Raw genomic sequence first — 20,528 nt, 5'->3', positions numbered from 1 at the left:
GGTGCTCTTAACCGCTGAGCCATCTCTCCAGCCCTGCATTAAGTTTTTATTTTGTCTGTTGTGTGCAGGCATGCCACAGTGGGCCTGAGGAGTCGAAAGGGCAACGTCTGAGAGTTAGTTCTCTCCATCCAATATGTAGGCCCCAGGGACTGAACTCAGGTTAATGTAGCTTGGTGGCAAGCACCTTTTTATCCACTGAGCCATCTCACCAGCCCTTGACTAACCCTTCATATAACATTGAGGGTTCCCTAGCTCCCCGAACTGCTTCCACTTCATATCTGTGTCCTTAACCATTATGCCTTGACCTTACTGTGACTAGCCAGCCATGGCTTTTTCCCAGCAGGTTTTTTTTTTTTTCTTTTTTCTTTTTTTCGGAGCTGGGGACCGAACCCAGGGCCTTGCGCTCGCTAGGCAAGCGCTCTACCGCTGAGCTAAATCCTCAACCCCTTTCCCAGCAGGTTTGAACCCAACCTTGGCCTTTGACCACCCTGGGTCCCTGACCCTGAGATCCTGGTGTGAGCCTGACCCAGAATTCCTTAATCTCTCACAGATGCTCCATTCCTAAACACCTCACTGGGACCAAACAGGGGGGCTCATCCCTTTCTCGGGTTCTCTGATGGATGAGCTCACACTGTAGGTCCCATAAAACCTGTGTTACATGCACCTGGTGCTTAACTCTTTCCTGTGATCTCAATCCTCTCCATAGAATATGGGGGTACTAACAGTGGGAGTATCCATAAGTCAGTTGTGTCCACTAAATAGATTATCGACTTACTACCATCATTGCTAGGAAACACACATAACTCGACAGGCTCTTGTCCATGGATTCTACTTTTATATACTTTACAAAGGAGAAAGTAAAGTGTCTTGGTGGACTTTCCAGAGGCTGGCCCAGCCTTGGTGCTGGAAGGACTTGGGACTAGTCATTCTTACTGGCCAGGGCCAGAGGCTCTCGCTGTGTACTGCAGCGCCCCCTGCTGTCTGTGTGCTTGCCACGATGGGAGCTGATCCTGAGCTGAGTTCGGGGGCAACAGCAACCAATCTTCTAGCTACTTCTTCCTGCTGTGCAAATTGCTTCCTCTCTGCAGACTCTACTCCTGCTCCTGAGGAATGTACTCCCCTTTGGTCTTTCTTCTACTGTGCTCCATTGTAGCTAGCAGACCACCAAGGGCTCAAGTCTGAGACTCAAGTCTCTTCCCAGAATATCTGAACAGCAGGAATGAATGCCTAGTTCAGAGTAGAACACTGTTGGAAAATGTGTAACCACAGCCAAAACTAGATGAGAGTGCGGCAGTGAAATGGCACAGGCAGCTGCACAGTCTCGACAGCCCAAGCGCAGTTTGGTTTCTACAAAGGAGGGACCTTTTCTGTTTGTTAATGTTTTTTAAGAATTTTCTCAGGATCAGTTCAGCCCATCACTGCGCCTTTCCTGAGCACTGTAGAGATTTGGTGCAAAGCTCTGGGTAACCCTGGGTAGCTTGTTCGTTGAATGAGACAAGATATCCAAGGAGCCTTGGAAGGTTTTCCGACCTCAGTGTCATACACACCGCTGTCAGAGAAGAGACAGTGTAGACAGAGCCTTAGGATTTTCTGTAAAAAGCCGAGTGAGGAGGCAGCATTGATCTTCTCCCTAGGCTCTGGGGAAGTGGAGAGAGGAGGATGGGGGTGGGGATGGGGTGGGATAGTTCCCTAGCATCCAGTCTAGCTGAAATGGCAGGCTTCTGATTCACTAAAAGACCCTGTCTCAAAAATAGTGTGGAGATCAACTGAAGATGACAGCCAATATCAACCTCATGAACATGCACAGACACACACAGACACACAGACACACAGACACACACACATACACACACACACACACACAGACACACAGACACACACACACAGACACACACAGACACACACACACAGACACACACACACAGACACAGAGACACACACACACACACACACACACACACACACACACACACACACACACACACACACACACACAGACACACACACACACACACACCTGCATGCACAGGCGTACATGCACACACATGCGCACGCGCGCGCACACACACACACACACACACACACACACACGAGGGATCTATCACAAACACACATATACTACTACCAACCAATCAGAAACTGTGGGGAGGGAAATATGTTAAGTAAAGCTATATTCAGGAGAAGGGTATGCAATTTGGGACACTGATTGTCTAGAAATTGGGGCTCCTGTAACAGGGTGGTTTTAAACTCACTGTGAAGCTTAAGTTCTCCTTCATCCACACACTGCATGTCGACATTATAGGTGTGCACCACCACATCCAGATTATTTATTTACTTATTTATCTATTTATTTATTTTAGGTCTGAGAGCTTCCCTGTGTAACAGCCTTGGCTGCCCTGGAACCTGTTTTGTAGACAGGTTGGCCTTGAACTCAGAGATCTGCCTGCCTCTGCCTCAGATTAAAAGTGTGTGCCTGTGCCACCATGCCCAGTTCACCCAGATTGATGCACTGAAGCAGATCATTTATTAAAGAGAACTTTTACATCTAGTCTTGCTTCTTGTGAACCGGAGACACCAGCGAGACAGAGTGGGAGCTTCATAGGTATTAGTGGGCTATGTGACGCTTAGGGTTACAGGACCAGCCGTGGTGGGTGGAGGTACTGGGGACATAACCACATGTTCTCTATCCCACAGCAAGCTGCATCGACTCTGGAAAGCAGTCAAGACCTTGTCTGTTCTGAGCAGTTATATTACCACCGAAGAGTCTGCAGACGACCTTGGAAAGACAGTTTGCTGGTGGAGCCCAGGAGTGAATACGGTACAGGCAAAGGAGGAAATCTGGTTGCTAAGGACAAAGGGGGGCCTCCAAATTCCAGGTACTGGATGGAGTTGAGACCTGTCGCATTTCCACGTTAGGGTCGCAGCTGAACAGGCCACAGCTGAACTGGTTGATACAGTGACACCGTTCCTCACCATATCTTACTGTTGCTATAGGGACTCTGCAGCAGCTTTCTCTTTTAACTCCGCCCCGCTTCCCTTTTCTAGATTTATTTATTACTCACACAGCATTCTGCCTGTATGTATGCTTGCAGGCCAGAAGAGGGCACCAGATTTCATTACAGATGGTTGTGAGCCACCGCATGGTTGCTGAGAACCGAACTCAGGACCTCTGGGAGGGCAGACAGTGCTCTTAACTGCTGAGCCATCTCTAGGCCTCTGCAGCAGCTTTCAATAACTCCATGCTCCCTTGCTTCAAGCTCATCCAGTTCAATTGTTTGCCTGTTTTCCAGCCTCAGCCCTGTGTGTGTGTGTGTGTGTGTGTGTGTGTGTATATGTGTGTGCGCGCGTGCCTGTTCATGTGTGCACTCACAGAGATCTCTCTGCCTCTGCCTCCTGAATCCTGGGTAACTATGCAATGTGTTTCACCACCATGCAGGACTCTGGACATGTTTCCCTTCTGGTGCTTCCTGCCCTTTCACACATGCTCTTCCAGTGACATGGGGAAGCCATGAGCCCACCCCAACCCAGTTGGAAAAAATCCTAAATGGAGGCGTGCTTATCATGACTAGCCCACACAGCATCCTAGCTCAGCAACACACTTTCTTCTGGACACAGCGATTCCACCCTCATTGCTTAAGACTGTCAACTACTCGGTATCTGAAGAAAGTTGTATGGTGGGCCCTAGTCCTGGATTACTGAGGCAGGGTCTCTATTTAGTTCCGACTGACCTGGAACTTGTCATGTAGACCAGGCTGGCCTCAAACTTGTGGCCCTTTTGCCTTGGCCTATCCAGTCTTGGGATTACACGTGTAAACCACCACACTTAGCTTCAAAATGCTTTTTGGTTTTCTTTCTTTTTTTATTTTTTTTTTCCCAGACAGGGTTTCTCTGTGTAACAGTCTTGGATAGACTCCATTTATAGACCAGGTTGGCCTTGAACTCACAGAGATCCACTTACTTCTGCCTATGGAGTGCTGGGATTAAAGGCACATGCCACCACACCTGGCCAAAGTGGGATCTCTGTAGTATACAAGGTAGGTACAAGTTCTAGGCAAGTGAACCATGCCTTCATCCCTTTTTTAAATCCTTGTTGGGTGTGGTGGTGCCCAGCTTTTTGTCCTGCCCTCGAAAGACAGAGGTGGTAGATTTCTGTGAGTTCAAGGTTTACCTGGTCTACATAGCAAGCTCTAGGGCAGCCAGGGCTACTAAGGGAGACCCTGTCTTTAAAAAAAAAAAAAGGTTCTAAGTTGAATCATTCTCAGCCTGGGGCCATTGATACACATCTTTCCACAGCAACACGCAACACACACACACACACACACACACACACACACACACACACACACTCACCAGAGTTCACGATACACACCCTTTCTCAGCACATTCACACAGACATTCCGCGTGTGACCATACAGTGCCGTGTACCAAGGTAGAGCCATGTGCATAGCAGTCATGCCTACACTCTCATATAACCAGCATACCCATGTACATGACATCTGTGCCCACACCAGCCTTAGTACTACTCAGGCACAGTTCTGCACACGGCAGCCATGCTGACATATGCGTATCAGTGGGTCCGTCACGCGTGTTGAGAAAGACATTGTCCTGCTTGACCTTACAGCATGGAAGGCTGAGGAGGCGGGCAGTGCTGCAGGAACGGGCCTTCCTGGAGACTGAGGTGCTGTGTGTGGACCTCTGAAGAGCTGAGCTGCCAGGGGTCTGGGTCATTTATGACAAGAGGAACCACACTAAGAATGACAAGCCTTTACTCAACAACACTGTAACCCCTTCCCCATGGGGTACCCCTGTAAAAGCTGATGGGCCTGCATCTTGCTCCTGAGGAGCCCAAAGGAGAGGCTGTAGTGATGGGAAGCTCAGAGGGGAAGCATCCTGAACACCAGGTTAGAGGAAGGGTGGGGGTAATGGAAGAACAGCCCTGGTGGGAGCACAGCCTTGAGGCTGGGCCTCAGTGCCCGCCGGCACACAGCCTGCGCATTCTGGCTTTAGTGGTAGCTCGTTGAGCCCTCCAGCAAGAGCCAGTGGCCAGGTTTGAAGCCCACCCCTTAATGGCCAGCCCATTGGCACCATCTTCTGCAGGCAAGGACAGGCTGCAGCTGTGGGAGGCTGGGAACCAGTCCCCTCCTGGGCCACAGTCATGGGGTAGCTGGGGTAGTAGACCTTATCCACGAGAAGGACCTCTGGGCTTGGCTAGAGGCGTCAATGTCTCAGCAGCTTGGCCCTTCTCTCTCTTCCTGGATGATCTCAGCAGGCACAGCCCAGTTGTCTCATTTTCCCAAGGTACCTGGTGTCCAACCAGGACCGAGGTCATGGGAGGCCTTCAAGCAGCTTCTGCTGACTGCCTGAATCCAAGGCCTGAGGGAGCCAGGTAAAGCAGCCACTGGGGGTCACCAGTTACTGAAAAGCTTCCTTACCCCTGTTCTTCACTGGACACCAGTGGGTGTCTGGGTAGAGAAGGCAGTGCACTGACTGAAACCTGTCAGGGAAAGGAGTCACCTCAGATCTGCCAGGTAGGGGCTGGCGCCAGAGTCCTCCAGGCCAAAAGCCTCCAGCGCCCACTCACCGTGTAGGGTCCTGTCGAATGCTGAAACTTCCAGCTACATTCACCACGTTGTGCGGGTTCTCAGGACCCCCATAGCTCAGGGTAACCTGGGAGGGGAACCGGGGAGGGTGAGGGTCAGTTCTTCCTCCTGGGTCCTCTACCTGCTAGAGGAAATTTCACTCACCCCTCAGGCTTAGGGAAGCAGGGCAGTGGCCCTTCATGAAGAGCCCCATGAGACTTGCCATGCACAGGTTCCTGAGGGTGCTCCATCCAGCAGGCAAAGTCTCCACCCAGGGTCCGCCCCTCCTCCCCAGGGACAAGGAAATCCTGAGGCTAGCCCTCTCCTGAGCCCTGCACAACTGGGAGACCCCTTGGGAGCCAAGCTGACCCAGGCTGGAGCGTCTTCTACCTGTTGCAGAACAGCACCAGACGGCAGCTTCTGCAGGTTCTCCAGGTGGGAGTGGAACAGGGGGCTATGAAGCAGACGGGCACCCAGGAGCCCTTCCACAATGTATCCCACCGTGCAGTCATCAGGCAGTCGAACCCGTTCTGCCGTGCTCATGAAACTGCCTAGGCTGGAGGGGAGGCTAGTTAGCACCTCTACAGTCCTTACCACCCCCAAAAACAGGCAGCTGGGCTCCCAGTCTCCCACTTACCTGGCCCACGGGCTCATTTTGAGGGCAAGGCCCCTGCTCAGGCAGAACCCAGCTCCACCAGTAGCAAACCAGAATTTCACTGTGTTTGACTGGAAAAGGGAAAAGGTTGATCAATCAGGGCTGCCCAGGATGGGGTTCCTTACCCTCAACCCTCCAGGAGTCTTGTTACTGTTATCCTAGGCCACCATATAGGAGTCTGCAGAAGGCACAAGGGGTTTTCTGACGCATGGCCTCTAAGCCCTTCCCTATTGCTGGACCTGATTTGATGGTTCCTTGGGGGTCTGGAACCAGAGTACTTGGCCGGTGCCTGTCTTAGAGTTTTCTCACTCTTCAGCCCCAAGAGGATTTTAGCCCAGCACTCACGGTGCCACCGCCCTGGACCCTCTCTGTGGCTTCAATGGGGTGGTCCAGACTAGGTCGCCCCAGGTAGATGTCCTGGTTGGAAGAGAAGGTGGAAAGCAGGTGCAGCAGGCTTTTGGGGTTCACGTAGTTGTCATCATCCACGTGGCAGAACCATCTGAAGGTGGAGGGAGAGGCCTATGCACTGAGGCCCCCCAGTTTGGGTGGGAGCCCCCACACTGCTCAGTTCTGGCTGTCTGAGGGGTGAGGTTACTTACTTCCGTCCAGACTCTATGAACTTGTCATATTCCACTGACATCTTACAGCACAGGGCCTGGCGGGTGCGCACAGCGGAACAATTGGTGTTGATCATTCGGCCGCCTGCACGGTTGGAAACGGGCAATGTGAGTGCTGACTTCTAGCTTGCCTCCTTAGGTTTAGGCTGGAATATGCCTGTCCAGCCACTGTGCTAGATTCAATGCAGCCCTACCGCAGCCAGCCCTCATTCTGAAGCAGATGACAGCACAGGCGGAAACAGGACAAGACTTGGCAGGTGACTGCTGCTGGGCCTTCCTCAGGGAATGTGGGTGACATTGGCCGTGGCACCCTGTCAGGAACTGGGGGCAGGGTGGGGAATCTGATGACTAGAAGGATAGGTGTTGGGAGATAGACTGGCAATGGATGAGTGTCTTGGCTCTGTAACACTAGCTCTGTGACACTAGTCAAATGCCTGACACAGGAATGAATGGCCCCAGTAGATACAACTCAGCCCAGGGGAGCGTCTCACCTGCCAGCAGCTGGAGCTCAGGGTCGTCTCCATCGGTGAAAATGAACGTCTGTGGGAGAAAACACCGTGAGGCGTCAGAGGATCCAGCGAGTGGGTCTCAGGGCAGGTGTGGAGCCCCGGGGTTAGGGGCACAGGGGGGCGCCAGTTTGGAATTCAGGAACCTACACGGAGGGGGAAGGGGCGCACACCTGCCGTGGGGCTCGTGAGATCCAGGTACGCAACAGCAGCCGCAGGCGCGGGCCGTGGTTCTTCCGAGTGGTCTTGACTGCAATGAAGACGTCGTCCGGTTGCAGGCGGGAGACCTCGAGGGTCAGGCTCCCGGTCGGGACACGACCTGGGTCTGGTGCCGGAGCGCGAGGCAGCGGCAGCGGTAGTGGTAGCGGCAGTGGTAGTAGCAGCAAGACAGCCAGGACCGCGGCCAGCGCGAGGCAGGCCCGGCACAGCACCCGCCGCACACGGCTCATGCGATCGCCCAGGCCCGGGCGCTGGGCGCCCGCCTGCGATTGCGGCGGCCCCTTTAAGAGTGACAGCACCCCGCCCCGAGCCTTGACCCGGAACTGACGGACGCGCCGCCCCGGAAGTGAACGTCGCTGCGGCACCGGGGGTGGAAGATGCCGCTGCCGGTTCAGGTGTTTAACTTGCAGGTAGGGGTTGGTAACTGCGCTCGCCGCGTGGCCGTTCGGTCCGGATCGGGCCTGGTGGGCGGGGCTGGCGGCGGGCGGGGCGGGGCCCGCAGCTCTGGCCTGGGCGCGCGAGCGTCGCCTGCCTCGCGGGCCGCTCTGGGCCCCGGCCCCCGCCCCGCCCCCGCCTCGCGCGCCAACGCTTTTCGTGCGGGTGCTGGCCTCTCAGAGAGGTGCGTCAGGCCAAGATGCGGGGCAGCCCGGCGCCCAGCTCTGCCTCGTCGTCGGCCTCCGACTTGAGCCGCAGCCCTGCGCACAGCAGGTCAGACTTGCGGCCCGGCACGTCGGGCGACTACAGCCTGAGCGCCAGCCTGTCGGCCTGCACGCTACTTTCCGAGGTACAGCTGCGCGCCTACCGTGTAGCGGCTCTTTCGATGTCGCTCGAGGCCCTGGCCCCTCGAGTCCTCGGCCAGCCTCTTCCGCATCGTGACCTGTCTGCTTTGACTCTCTTGATTTATGAAGATAGGGTGGCAATCTATTTCATTCTCTGTGGCCTGGAGGAAGCTGTATCGGGATGGCGGCTGGGAATGCTTGACGGTTCCTGTAGTCAGTGTTGTGCCCAGGACCTGGGTGGGAGAGCTGAAGACGGCACTTGGCTGCCAGCACCTGTGGAAGCCCAGTGCAGTTTTGCCTTGGGAAATCGTGGGCAGAGTTGATGGGGGAAACTCTGCTCACCCTGGTGCCTTGCGTCAAGGAGCTCCTTCTGTTTTGCAGGGGGCCGTGGAACCCATGCAGATTGATGTAGATCCGCAGGAAGATCCCCAGAACGCACCTGATGTCAACTACGTGGTGGAGAACCCCACCCTGGTATGGATCCTGTGTGGCAGAGGACTGCTGGCAGCTTCGATGTGTTGAGGGGTCCAAGTCAGACTCCCACTGTATGTCCTAGGACGGTTGATGCTTTTAGCAACCGCTTTAGTCACATCTCTCTAAGCCAGGAAACTGGTTTTTCGTTTGCCCACCTATGTTGTGTTCTCAGGCAGTTCTAAGACCCTGCACCCACTTCTCCACAGGGAACAGTCCCGTCAAGTCACAGTGTGAAGCAAAGCTCTATTTGCAGCCAACACACTTTTCCTCTCTTCTTAGCCCAGCATCCATCACTTGATAGGTAGCGTATGCTCATGCTTCCGTTTCCCAGTGCAGAGCTTGGTCCTGAAGGTCTTTAATTCACACACTCCTGTGGTGTCTTCCCAGCATCTAAATGTGATCCCAGGACGCAGGTGAAGACTTAATGTTGTGCTCAGGTGGTCAGGTCCTTGCTTACCCCACTTGACCCTCTTATCCCCTCCTCCCCACAAGGATCTGGAGCAATATGCAGCCAGCTACAGTGGTCTGATGCGTATTGAGCGGCTACAGTTTATTGCTGACCGCTGCCCTCCGTTGCGAGTGGAGGCCTTGAAAATGGCTCTGTCCTTCGTGCAGAGGACCTTCAATGTGGACATGTATGAAGAGATACACCGGAAGCTCTCTGAGGCTACCAGGCAAGTAAGCTTTGGGGGGCAGGGGAGGCAAGTGACTGGAGCTGGGCTGGCCATGGTTGTTCTGGCCCAGCATTTCACCTGTGATGCACTGATAGCAGGTGAAAACCTGTAGTAGGTGAGAAGCATAACAGTGCTTCCTTCTTGGGGCGGGGAAGTGGTAGCAGGCCATTTTCTCTTCTTTGGCTTCCTTTGCTTCTATGCGGACAATCGAGCTTCCTAATTCTTGAGAGTCTGGTATAGCTGTCCTACACACACACACACACACACACACACACACACACACACACACACACACTGCACTGGGTCAGAACCACCTATTCTCCTTTGAACTCACCTGTCTAGCTGGGTCTCTTAGATCAGCAGTTGTCTCTGTGCCTCTGGTACAGACTGGGCCCTTTCAGTGGGGCAGGGAGAGGCAAAGGGCTCTGGAGAACCAGCCTCTGTCTCCCCATGGTTATCACTATCCTGATGACTACCTTATCCCTCAGGGAGCTGCAGAATGCACCTGATGCCATCCCTGAGAGTGGAGTGGAGCCCCCACCCCTGGACACAGCCTGGGTGGAGGCCACTCGGAAGAAGGCCCTGTTGAAACTGGAGAAGTTAGACACGGACTTGAAGAACTACAAGGGCAATTCTATCAAGGAGAGCATCAGGTGCTGGCCTGCTCTGGGCAGGGGAGGTGGGCAACTGGGCCTAGCTGGCCCCTCGACCAGTATTCACTCACTGCCAGGCCCACAGGCGCGGCCATGATGACCTGGGTGACCACTACCTGGACTGTGGGGACCTCAGCAATGCCCTCAAGTGTTACTCGCGAGCCCGAGACTACTGCACCAGTGCTAAGCATGTCATCAACATGTGCCTCAATGTCATCAAGGTGGCCTGGGTGACAGCCGGGTAGGCATGGAGGGCCCTAAAGGGACAACTCCGACTTAATCTGGCCTTGCCTACTCACCTGCCAGGTCAGTGTCTACTTGCAGAATTGGTCTCATGTGTTAAGCTATGTCAGCAAGGCTGAGTCTACTCCAGAGATTGCTGAGGTAAGGTCCACCTCCACAGATGCCCTGCTCTAGAAGTTGTCGTCCCTGTCCCCTGGAGCCCTGTATACTCCTTCCCTGCCTCAGTGTCCCTTTGAGTTTGTTCTTGGGGTAGGGTGGGGACAGGGAAGAGAGCTCCTTAAATAAGGAAGGCAGGTGGGGGGCCTCTCATATCTGCTTTCTTCTCCTGCAGCAGCGGGGAGAGCGGGACAGCCAGACTCAAGCCATCCTCACCAAGCTCAAGTGTGCTGCAGGTGAGGCTTCCAGCCACCTCTCCCACTCTTCCTCCCTCTGTGCATGTGTAGGTGGCACTTGCTCAAGTTAGTACAGAGAAGCCGGTGGGGTCTGGGGAAGTAGGTCAGCTGGTTTCCCTGAGCCTGGGTATATAACATGGGCATTTTGAGGATTCCCTGCAGACCTACTTGTGGGGATGTTTTCATTTAGATGCTGTTACTAACAGCTAGGATTTCCATCCCTAAACTGGGGAATGCTGGGGTAGGAGGCCAAGGATCCACTGATGGCCATGGCCTTCTAGGGCTCCTATACCCCCTCTAAATCAGTCTCCTCCTTGCCTTTTAGGCTTGGCTGAGCTGGCTGCACGAAAGTATAAGCAAGCTGCCAAGTGCTTCCTTCTGGCTTCCTTTGATCACTGTGATTTCCCAGAGGTGAGGAGGGGCATGAGGCACTCTTCAGCTTGTCCAAGTCTGTAAGAGGAAGTGAAAGCTCGTGGATTGGGCTGTTAAGCTCTCCTGAATGAGGGTCTAAGCATTGTCTTGAATGGGTAGTGGGAAGGGCAGGTCAGACCCCCACCTTTAGGCTTCCTCCTTGGTCTGTGCAGTGGTCAGTGCCCAGGACCCCAGGTTTCTGAACCCAACTCCCCTTCTGCCTCTCAGCTGCTGTCCCCCAGCAATGTGGCTGTCTATGGTGGCCTATGTGCCTTAGCCACCTTTGATCGGCAGGAGCTGCAACGCAATGTCATCTCCAGCAGGTAAGGTGGGTAGTGGGCTCCTACCTCTGCTCCTGTCGAGTCAGGCCCTTCTGTCCCTTCTTAGTTGAGCATTCTGGTATCCTCAGCTCCTTCAAGTTGTTCCTGGAGCTGGAGCCACAGGTCAGAGACATCATCTTCAAATTTTATGAGTCCAAGTATGCCTCATGCTTGAAGATGTTGGACGAGATGAAGGTAAGGCACAAGGGTATGGCACACTGAGACTGACCTAGGTTATGCCTTGGGGTCCCTGACCAGCTCTCCTCTGCAGGACAACCTGCTCCTGGACATGTACCTGGCCCCTCACGTCAGGACACTGTATACCCAGATCCGTAACCGGGCTCTCATCCAAGTAAGTGTGGGTATTGAGGGAAGGGGGCATGGATGGTTAGGGGTTGTATGGAATGCAGACCTGAGGAGCAGTGGACAGCTTGTGGCTTCTGTCCTGTAGTACTTCAGCCCCTATGTGTCAGCTGATATGCACAAGATGGCTGCTGCCTTCAACACAACAGTTGCAGCTCTGGAGGATGAGCTCACACAGCTCATCCTGGAGGGCCTTATTAATGCCCGCATCGACTCACACAGCAAGGTGGGTACACAGGGTTGGACTGCTGCGAGTGTATGGTCTGGAGGCCTGTGGGGCTGTTCTGAGCCTCCTCATCCTCCTACAGATACTGTATGCTCGAGATGTGGATCAGCGTAGCACCACCTTTGAGAAGTCCCTGCTGATGGGCAAGGAGTTCCAACGACGGGCCAAAGCCATGATTCTGAGAGCAGCTGTGCTACGCAACCAGATCCATGTCAAGGTGACCAGCCTGGGGTGCGAGGGAATGGGCAGCACTCACACAGCCTCCACTGAACCCCTCCCTGTCCACTGCAGTCTCCTCCTAGAGAAGGGAGCCAAGGGGAGCTGACTCCAGCAAACAGCCAGTCACGGATGAGCACCAACATGTGACCTTCAGACGGGTCTGCACAGCTCCTCTGCCGGTGGAAGCAGCACCTGGGCCTCCTGCCTGCTTTCCTCAAGATGAGACCCCAGACTGTGTGGTTCATTAGAGCAGTCCAGCCCCTGGGATGCCAGTTCATTGGCCTTCCACTCGGAGGCCCCCTCTGCTGTGGTAGGCAGGCTGCCCAGTATGGCCATTCGGGCCTGACTCTAGGTTTCTGTCCCAATGAAACAGACCATGTGCAATTCCCAGGTGAGGGTTCCTCAACCCTTCCTGTCCATGTAGTTCTGACTGCAGCAGTGTCACTAACCAAGTAGTCCATTAAAGTACAGATTGATCATTGCCCCAGGCTCCCTTCCTTTCTGCCTGTGTGCCCTGGATGCTCTGACCACATGAAAGAGGAGGGAGGTCCATGATGAGGGCTGGGAGAGGAGCCATAAGCTGTTACTATGGATCTCTGCAAATGCGGCTCTGAAATGGTTTATTGTTGAGTTCTGAAAACACATGTGGGAACAGGGCAAGTCCAACCAAGAGTACCCTTGGTGTAACATTGCCGGTCCCCACCAGCAGACATCAACATGTTCTTCTGTGTCAAAGAGGAGATTCCCTGAGTAAAGGCATTTCCTTAAAGAATGTCCAGGCTTCAGTGGCTGTCCTGGGTGGAGATGGCTCTTGCTGGCTTTCAGGCTAGGGCACTACCCATGACTTCAGAGAAACCACTGGGTGTTACAGGCCTCACCTGCTGAGCTTCCTGCAGTCCAGGCTGGATCCCTTTCCAGGCCAGAGACTTCTCTAATTTGGTCTTAAAAAGCAATCCATGACCTGACAGGGAGGGTGAGAGGAGAATGGGGGTCAGGAAGCCAAAGTTCTCACTGCTGCTGGAGGGTGGGTAAGCGGTCGCAGCTCACCTGGGCAGTCTGCAGTCTCCCTGAAAGCTCGCTTCTTGCAGCAGCCACGGCACAGATTAAACACACATCTATTGCCCTGTGCATGGAAAGCTAATGAGCTGAGGCCAGCACGTGTACTTGGCCTCAATTCTGAGGTAAGTAGTACCAGCAGCATAAGAACGCCCATGAGGACTGTCTGCCCACCGAACAGAAGGGCCAGCTTACCTTTGGATTTCCACATTGGTCACACTTTGCATATTTGGCTGGGGGGGAAAAAAGGGCAGATTGAATGGGACGAACAAGGCGGGTCAGGGTGAGCAGCTGCCATCCACCCCTACTAGGCTGCAGTGTTCTGTCTACACATGTGCCTGAACACCAGAAGAGGGCACCAGATCTCATTATACATGACCTCTAGAAGAGCAACCAGGGAAAGCGCTCTTAACTTCTGAGCCCTTTGAGGTTCCCACCTTTAGCTTGCTATGGCCACCCAGGCCAGGAACTGAGCTATGATAAGATTTGGCTGACAGCGGACTGAGCATGACCTCACTGGAAACAAACAGAGAGCAGGTGGGCTGCCCACACCACCCCTAGCATCCAGAGCCCTAGGTCTGTCATTGCTGTCTCCCATTGAAAACAGAACATCCAAGTGTGGAGGCTTAAGCTATGATCCGAGCACTCCAGATTGCTGCTGAGCATTAAAGTCAGAGTAGACACACGGTGAGATCCAAGGCAGCTTGGATTACCCAGGCAGACCGATGTCAGGAAACAAAAAAGGGCAAAACCAACCCCTCTCCTAATGCCCACTTCCTGTGGTACAGCATTGTAGGCAGAAACTACTATGGCATTTCCCTTATAAATAGTCCATCCAGGACTGTGATATGGTCCGTCCTGCTGTCTCTCAGGGAGCCGCCACCAGACTGCTGAACCTCTAGGAAGCAGCTGAGTGTGTGAACCCAGACTGCCAAAATGACGAGGGCACAGAGGACAATGCCCTGGAGTGAGACCTCAAGCTGCACACCTAGGTACCATACTGAAAAGTCCTGTGTCTCTCTGAGAGGCTCGTACCTTCACCCCCATCTATCTGGGTCAGGATCCTGGCTCACCACTATCCAAATATACAGCACCCTAGAATGCTCCCCAGGAGCAGCCAGGGCCTGCTTGGAGACTGCCTGAGCCCCATGCAAGGGTGAGGCACACCCAGGACTCAGTCTTTGTCATATAGGCAAACTCTGGTGGTCACTTGAACAGCACCTGGCTGAGGAGCTGTATGTCGAGTAGGTTTATAGCCATACACTGTGGATCAGACTCAAAGGCCCTTCACAGGGTCTTAGTGTCAGACCCGAAGTCTGGTCTGGGCCCAGGCCTCTGTTTCTGGATCTAGGCATTAAACTCGACAGGCCTGGACTCCTAGCCCCAGTAAAATGATGAAGAATATGAAGAGGTTTCCAGGCAGCCTGCCCAAAAAACCTGGCTTCACTCACGTTTCAGGGAAGGATCAAATGTTTTGTGAGGGTTCCTCAGTTGTTTCTTCAGCTTATTCTTGGACAAGCCCTCCATGCTGCCCTCTTCTTCCTCCAGAGCCCGCTTGCTTCGACCACTACTATTCTCCTTGCTCCCTTCCTTAGGTCTGAAGGTAAAGGACCGTGAGCAGCATCAAAGATCAGTTCACCAAGGCTAAATGGAGCATCTCAGGAGGGGGATCCAAGGCAAAGGGGCTGGACAGCCAAAGGTGCCAAGGGCATGTACCGTTCTCCTATTCATCCCAAGTAACCATTCTTGGCTGCCTAGGCAAGCAGGACTTGTCCAAGGACACAGGGCATTGGTATAGTTCACACAATGGCTAACAGGAATTAAGCCTTCCTGGAATGACATCTAAGGTTCAGGGGCCCAGGATTTCGACACTGAGTCCAGTCAGGCTGAGGTCAGAGATGACAGCCTGCCTGCCCACTTTAGAGATTCCAGGGTCTGCCTGTTAACCCCAAGGACAAAGCCACACAGGACTAAGGACCTTGGGTAAGTACCCAAGCACACACTCACTCTTCCTCCTTCACCCAGAACAGGGACTTGCCTCAGCGACTAGAGAATGGCAAGGGTGCCTGTGCATGCACTCCCACCGCAGGCTGACTCAGCTCACCCTGGTCGGATGTAAGGCTGGCAGATCCAGTGGAAAGCAGGTAAGTTGTCAGCTGGCCTCACTCCTTCTTGCTGCCTGGACATGTCCTCCTGCAAAAGCCCAAGGCCTGTCAGCAGCCTAAGCTGCTGGCCCCTGCAGAATTTGTTGGGCTCCCAGCACCAGCCCTGCACCTGCCTGACACCGAAGCTTCAGCGCCTGGCTCACAGCAGCCACGCCTTCCAGGGTCTTCACTTTGGCCAGCTCCTCCCGAAGCTGCTGATGTACCTGTAGCCTGAGGCAGATGCCTGTCACTCCGGTCACCACCTAGGCCGAGTCCTAGGCACCTGGCCAGTCGTCTCTTCTCACCGAGGCTCCTGCCCTCCCTCACTGCCAAGCCACCCGCCAGCCCTTCAGCAGACTTGGTAGCAAGTTGTTTTGGGAAGGCCACAGAATACTCCAGGCAGGGTGCTGACATTGCCTAGAGAGACCCACTCTCAATTCCTGCCCAAGGAGCAACTCACGTGTGGTGCCATAGCTTGAAGAGATGGGCCCGGACGTAGGAGAGTGGACAAGGGTGCTGCCGGACAATGTCCAGGTACTCATCAGCCAGCTCCCACACAGCAGGGCTCCGGCCCTCAAAGAGGGCAGGGTTGTGCAGGTTCCCCTCTGGGGAGAAGGTAAGGAAGAAAGCTTGGAATACTCTCCTGGCCACTCAGGTCACTGGCTAGCAATAGGGTTGGCAAATCTGGAAAACCATCTGAGGGCTTGGTTTGGGCCCAACAGAGCAGACATGGACAGTGAACACCATCTCCTTAAACAGGTCTGTGAGGACAGAAAAGGGCTGAGGCATGTGTGTGCTCACCTGCACTCATGACCCCCTGCACGCCTGTGTCCTGGATGCATCGCTCCACATCCTGCAGGCACCGGATGTTCCCATTGGCAAACACAGGGATTCCCACCGCCTTCCTGTGGGGGGAAGAGAAGCCTGACCCTACACCATGCCAGGGCAGTGCTAAGCCAGGAGGGGCAGCCACCAATTTCTATCTTGTTGAGACACCTTGGCTTCTATGGCATTGTTGCCTTCCCTCCCAGATAGTTATAGGGCATCATTACAGGCAATGCTGAACACCCCAAGGTGTGGAACTAGGTTTCTGCCGCCACTTCCACAAAGTCCAATGGACAATGACTGTACCCAACCTGCTCACCGAACTGCCTTGATGTGCTCCCACGAGGCTGTTCCTGCCATGGGCCCCTTCTGCTCCTTGGTGCGCCCATGCACAGTCAGGAGCTAGGACAGACCAATACTTGGTTCAACCCTGCTCTACGCAAAGGTCTCAAAACAATTACAAGGGACCTGCTCAAGTTTCTCAGCTTTCCATGCTGGGAGGAACCAAGGCCATCTGGCATGGATCTGTCCCTGGTCCCAGGGTCTCGAGAGCCCTGCCCCTTTGGAAGAGCCCCGGCTGCAATCAGAAAACATGAGTCAAGGGGCAGAACCCTGAGTACAAGAGAAATCTGAAGAACTCGGGATGCAGGGTGCTGAGTGAGGGTGGCTCCTGCTCTTTCCGGAAACCACATGGCCAGGGTCAACATGCAGGACAGGAAAGAGGACCAGGTCCCATACCCCCATGGCTTATGCCCAGGCTCCCAGAGAGGCTGCATATTGAGCTCACCTAGAGGAAACCCTCCCTGGTGTCTAGATAGCCTGAGATGTGGTAGTGAACCCAATGTTACTCTCCACGCAGACAACACCCTGGAGCTGGAATGGCAGTTTTAGAGATTTGAGCCAGGGTAGCAGGTCTTAAAAGTGGGGCCAGGAGGAGCCTATTGCCCCGCCCAAAGAAAATGTCTTGGCTGCAGCCCCCACTCAAGAGCTGCAGAAGCAAGAGCCACGTCTGGTGTTGGAAGATTATCATGGAGAGACAGAATGTGCTCAGATGTAAAGATTATCATGGAGAGACAGAATGTGCTCAGATGTGAGGCCAGGCCGCCTGCTAGATCCCAACAACCACCCTGGGAGCCATGGCCTCACCTGACAGCCAGCCTTCTCCAGCATCTGGGCGTATCTCACTGTCTTGTCAATCTCTGGGAAGACACGAATTTTGCACGTGACAGGAACAGAGAGTCGCTCATGAGCCAACAGAACTGAGAAAAAAGACAGTCTCTGAGGGAACCACAGTGCTACTCCAAGGTGGCCAAACCCCAGTAAGTCCCCATGGAGCACTGGGAGCTAACAGGAGTAAGGACGCTGTCCTGGCACTGATTCTAAGGGGATAGTTGGTATACATCAGGGGACTCTATAGTCACCTCCTTCCAGCAGGGAAAGTGCTGTGGCCAAGAGCCCCCAGAGGGATCACCGGTGTCCTCTCTTGAGCCCCAACCAAGCAGCTGTGCTTATGAGCCCTGTCAGACTGTCTCTGGGGCGACTCACTCGCTGACACGATGGCATGCAGCCGACTCACTCATTCTTTGAAGAAGATCCCACTCCTCCTGCAGAAAAGCGCCATAGCGACCTGCAGAGGATGAGAGTGGCCCCCATTGCACCTATACTGCCATGAACCCCCTACCAGCCCAGCTCCTCAGACTACGGAGGACTCCACAGCTAGGCCAGGTGTATAGGTGCCAGCTGAGTTTCTGGTTAGAGCAGGACTGAAAATGAAGTCAAACAGCTTCTCAGCTGTCAAAACTCCAAAGTAGCCTAAGACCAATAATGTTTGCTTAGGGGCCCAGTGAGCCAAGGGATTGCGGAGCCAAGGAACCCCCGCCAGCCGGTCACATTTATCAGTGGGATATCTACGTGGCCAGCAGAGTTTGGTCCCCAGTCAAACAACTGGGAACTCTCTAGGATGATAAGACCAGAGAAAGGAGTGCTTGCTGGCTACAGGTGTCATTACAGTCAGAGGCAGGGATTAACTCTCCCCATGCCCACTGATACCCAGGCTCTACCAGAACAGGCCTGGACCCCTTATGTGGAGGCCTAGTGGGCTCAGCACTGGCCTGGACAGGTGTCAATACAGGACTGTAGAAATGACCTCACCTCTCTTGGCTATCATCTGTGGGCAGCCCAAGTTCAGGTCAATGGCATCACAGTAATCTTGTGCTAGGAGAGCTGCCTGGACAAACACCTCTGGGTCATTGGCACAAAACTGAAGAAGACATGAATGTCACCTTTGGTCAAACCAGGCCTACGACTCTCCCTGCCTAGGCCACCCAGCCCTGTGAGGAATCTCATGGTGACTCAATGAGCTATGGTCTTTCCACCAGCATGTACAATATGATAAAGTGGGAAGATCTCATACCACTAGGGATATGAGTTGTACATGACATGTAACAGAAGCCACTGGCATAAACTTCTAAAGAACTAAGAGTTCTCGACAGGAGGGCACTGAGACAGGAGAAGTATCAAGGTAATACTGATGCTACAAATCCCTCGTGCTCTCCAAGCTGCCCCTTCACAGGGCTTAGACTGTCCCTAGCTTTGGGGATGCTCACTCAGCAGCTGTGTCTCACTGCATGTGTCATGCAAGGCTGCAGGGACCCCGACCCTCCTCCTGGGTTATATGTATATGGTGGGGACAGCTTGGAAATGCTGTCCTTATATACATGGTCTGGAACCTGGGTGCTACTCGGGTAGCCATAGTCCCTCTGCTCACCTGCACAATGAGGGGCCTGTCCTCAGGGCACACATCACAATATAGGTTCTCTTTCCGATAGTTAGCATCTCTAACGAAGACCTGGGCATGTAGCATAGGGGTGTAGCATAGCTGGGCTCCATGGCGGCGGCTTAGCAGTCTCCAAGCTAGCTCACTCTGGTCCACCATGGGTGCCACCACATGTCGGGCACCCCCAAGGGTGCGGCTCCAAAACTCAAAACCCTGCAGTTTGGGCATCCTCTCCACACTAAAGGCAGAAGAGGAACACGCTTTCATTTCAGCCATAGTACACCATCATACCTCAGGAGGGTACGAGGTTCAACTCAAGGGGCTGACCACTCTTGTCAGTTATAGCTGCCTTCTTCCCCAAACACAGGAGAGGTATATCCAGGCACAGGGTCCAGCTGCCCTCCACCTTTCTAGCAGTGACCCTGACATACCATTCACCCTCTCTGAACCTCACCCCCTCATCTGCCAATGGATTAAACGCCAGCCTGGTGGAACAGGTGTGAAGGATAAACAGGTCTGTGCCCGAACAAGGAAATCTGCGTCCCTGCGGGCCGGCCCTGGCCAGATGAGACCTCCCGGCAGCACGAGGCCTGACGCCACCTCACATCTTGGGTTGGGAGAGCAGCGAGTACGTCAGCCCCGAAGGCCCCTTTCCTAGTCTGGCCTAGAGTCTCCTGAGCTAACCCTACCCCTTGGGCTGGCCCGGGGCGCGAGACAGACACCGGACGACGTCAAAGGGGCTTGAATTAGAACTACTTCCCGCACCGTCGGAGCTGGCCGGGGCTCAGTGAAAGCCTGTGGCTGCGGGCACGCTTCAAAAAGAAAAAGGGACATACAAGGCCCCGCAGCCTCTGTCTTACCCGCTGCGCCGCCAGCAGGACCCGCAGGAAGGCACTGTGGCTCAGTCTCAGCGCACCACCCGGAAGTGCCGAAGGCGGAAGCGCACTGCCAGGCGCTCCGCACCGTCTGCGGTGCGGCAAAGAACAAAATCCTCGGAAACTGCAGCTCAACGCTGAAGGGACCGGCTCCGTGGAAACTGGAGCTGAGCAAGTACAGACTGCGCGTGCTCGGGAGCCACGTTGTTCCTTCTAGACAATTGGCACTGAGAGACCTTTCCTGCATCCCCAACCAACCCCCCGCATTCCAGGACCAGCCCTTGGTTCTTCCGACGCAAGACATAAATTCAGTATAATACCACAATAGAAAACGAAATAAAGAATTATTACTTCAGATCCTAGATAGGAAAGGCTACAAGGAGCCTGTCCTTTGCTGAGTAATGAGATGCTTCCTAGAGGAAAGGAACATGCATAAAGAAATATGGTGTTGGGGTTGGGGATTTAGCTCAGCGGTAGAGCGCTTGCCTAGCGAGCGCAAGGCCCTGGGTTCGGTCCCCAGCT

At 54.1% G+C, this 20,528-nt stretch overlaps 3 protein-coding genes across 8 annotated transcripts; 1 reads left to right on the top strand and 2 right to left on the bottom strand.

Annotated features, from left to right (window-relative positions):
- Nucleotides 1-4,749: 4,749 nt before the first annotated feature.
- Nucleotides 4,750-7,898, bottom strand: Rfng (RFNG O-fucosylpeptide 3-beta-N-acetylglucosaminyltransferase). The gene is made up of 8 exons (XM_032913586.1): nucleotides 7,531-7,898; nucleotides 7,343-7,391; nucleotides 6,834-6,936; nucleotides 6,580-6,733; nucleotides 6,217-6,305; nucleotides 5,970-6,135; nucleotides 5,582-5,667; nucleotides 4,750-5,494 (listed from the first exon to the last, which is right to left on the bottom strand). The coding sequence occupies exons 1-8, from the start codon at nucleotides 7,804-7,806 to the stop codon at nucleotides 5,413-5,415; spliced, it is 1,005 nt and encodes a 334-aa protein (XP_032769477.1). The 5' UTR covers nucleotides 7,807-7,898; the 3' UTR covers nucleotides 4,750-5,412.
- Nucleotides 7,874-12,812, top strand: Gps1 (G protein pathway suppressor 1). Of its 5 annotated transcripts, none has more exons than XM_032913555.1 (14): nucleotides 7,874-7,986; nucleotides 8,737-8,829; nucleotides 9,322-9,503; nucleotides 9,992-10,156; nucleotides 10,242-10,377; nucleotides 10,463-10,540; nucleotides 10,734-10,791; nucleotides 11,117-11,202; nucleotides 11,431-11,525; nucleotides 11,612-11,717; nucleotides 11,794-11,874; nucleotides 11,974-12,111; nucleotides 12,194-12,328; nucleotides 12,403-12,811. In XM_032913555.1, the coding sequence occupies exons 1-14, from the start codon at nucleotides 7,954-7,956 to the stop codon at nucleotides 12,475-12,477; spliced, it is 1,461 nt and encodes a 486-aa protein (XP_032769446.1). In that variant the 5' UTR covers nucleotides 7,874-7,953; the 3' UTR covers nucleotides 12,478-12,811. The 5 variants fall into 5 exon arrangements, with proteins under 5 accessions (XP_032769446.1, XP_032769445.1, XP_032769442.1 ...); XM_032913554.1 differs by having other exon boundaries at nucleotides 10,731-10,791; XM_032913553.1 differs by lacking the exon at nucleotides 7,874-7,986 and adding an exon at nucleotides 8,045-8,360 and having other exon boundaries at nucleotides 12,403-12,477.
- A 111-nt stretch (nucleotides 12,813-12,923) lies between these two features.
- Dus1l (dihydrouridine synthase 1 like) lies at nucleotides 12,924-20,051 on the bottom strand. Of its 2 annotated transcripts, none has more exons than XM_032913557.1 (14): nucleotides 19,992-20,051; nucleotides 19,123-19,369; nucleotides 18,507-18,615; nucleotides 17,932-17,982; nucleotides 17,502-17,614; nucleotides 16,675-16,757; nucleotides 16,332-16,435; nucleotides 15,991-16,135; nucleotides 15,665-15,761; nucleotides 15,491-15,579; nucleotides 14,838-14,983; nucleotides 13,582-13,619; nucleotides 13,378-13,453; nucleotides 12,924-13,291 (listed from the first exon to the last, which is right to left on the bottom strand). In XM_032913557.1, exons 2-14 carry the CDS (start codon nucleotides 19,357-19,359, stop codon nucleotides 13,152-13,154), a joined length of 1,428 nt encoding a protein of 475 aa, XP_032769448.1. In that variant the 5' UTR covers nucleotides 19,360-19,369; nucleotides 19,992-20,051; the 3' UTR covers nucleotides 12,924-13,151. The 2 variants fall into 2 exon arrangements, with proteins under 2 accessions (XP_032769448.1, XP_032769449.1); XM_032913558.1 differs by having other exon boundaries at nucleotides 17,502-17,554; nucleotides 19,992-20,018.
- Nucleotides 20,052-20,528: the final 477 nt, after the last annotated feature.

This window comes from Rattus rattus, chromosome 9 (genome assembly GCF_011064425.1).
Source record: "Rattus rattus isolate New Zealand chromosome 9, Rrattus_CSIRO_v1, whole genome shotgun sequence".
Classification (NCBI taxonomy): Eukaryota; Metazoa; Chordata; class Mammalia; order Rodentia; family Muridae; genus Rattus; species Rattus rattus.
The sequence above is the reverse complement of the archived record's forward strand: the minus strand, read 5'-3'. Positions and strand labels throughout refer to the sequence as shown.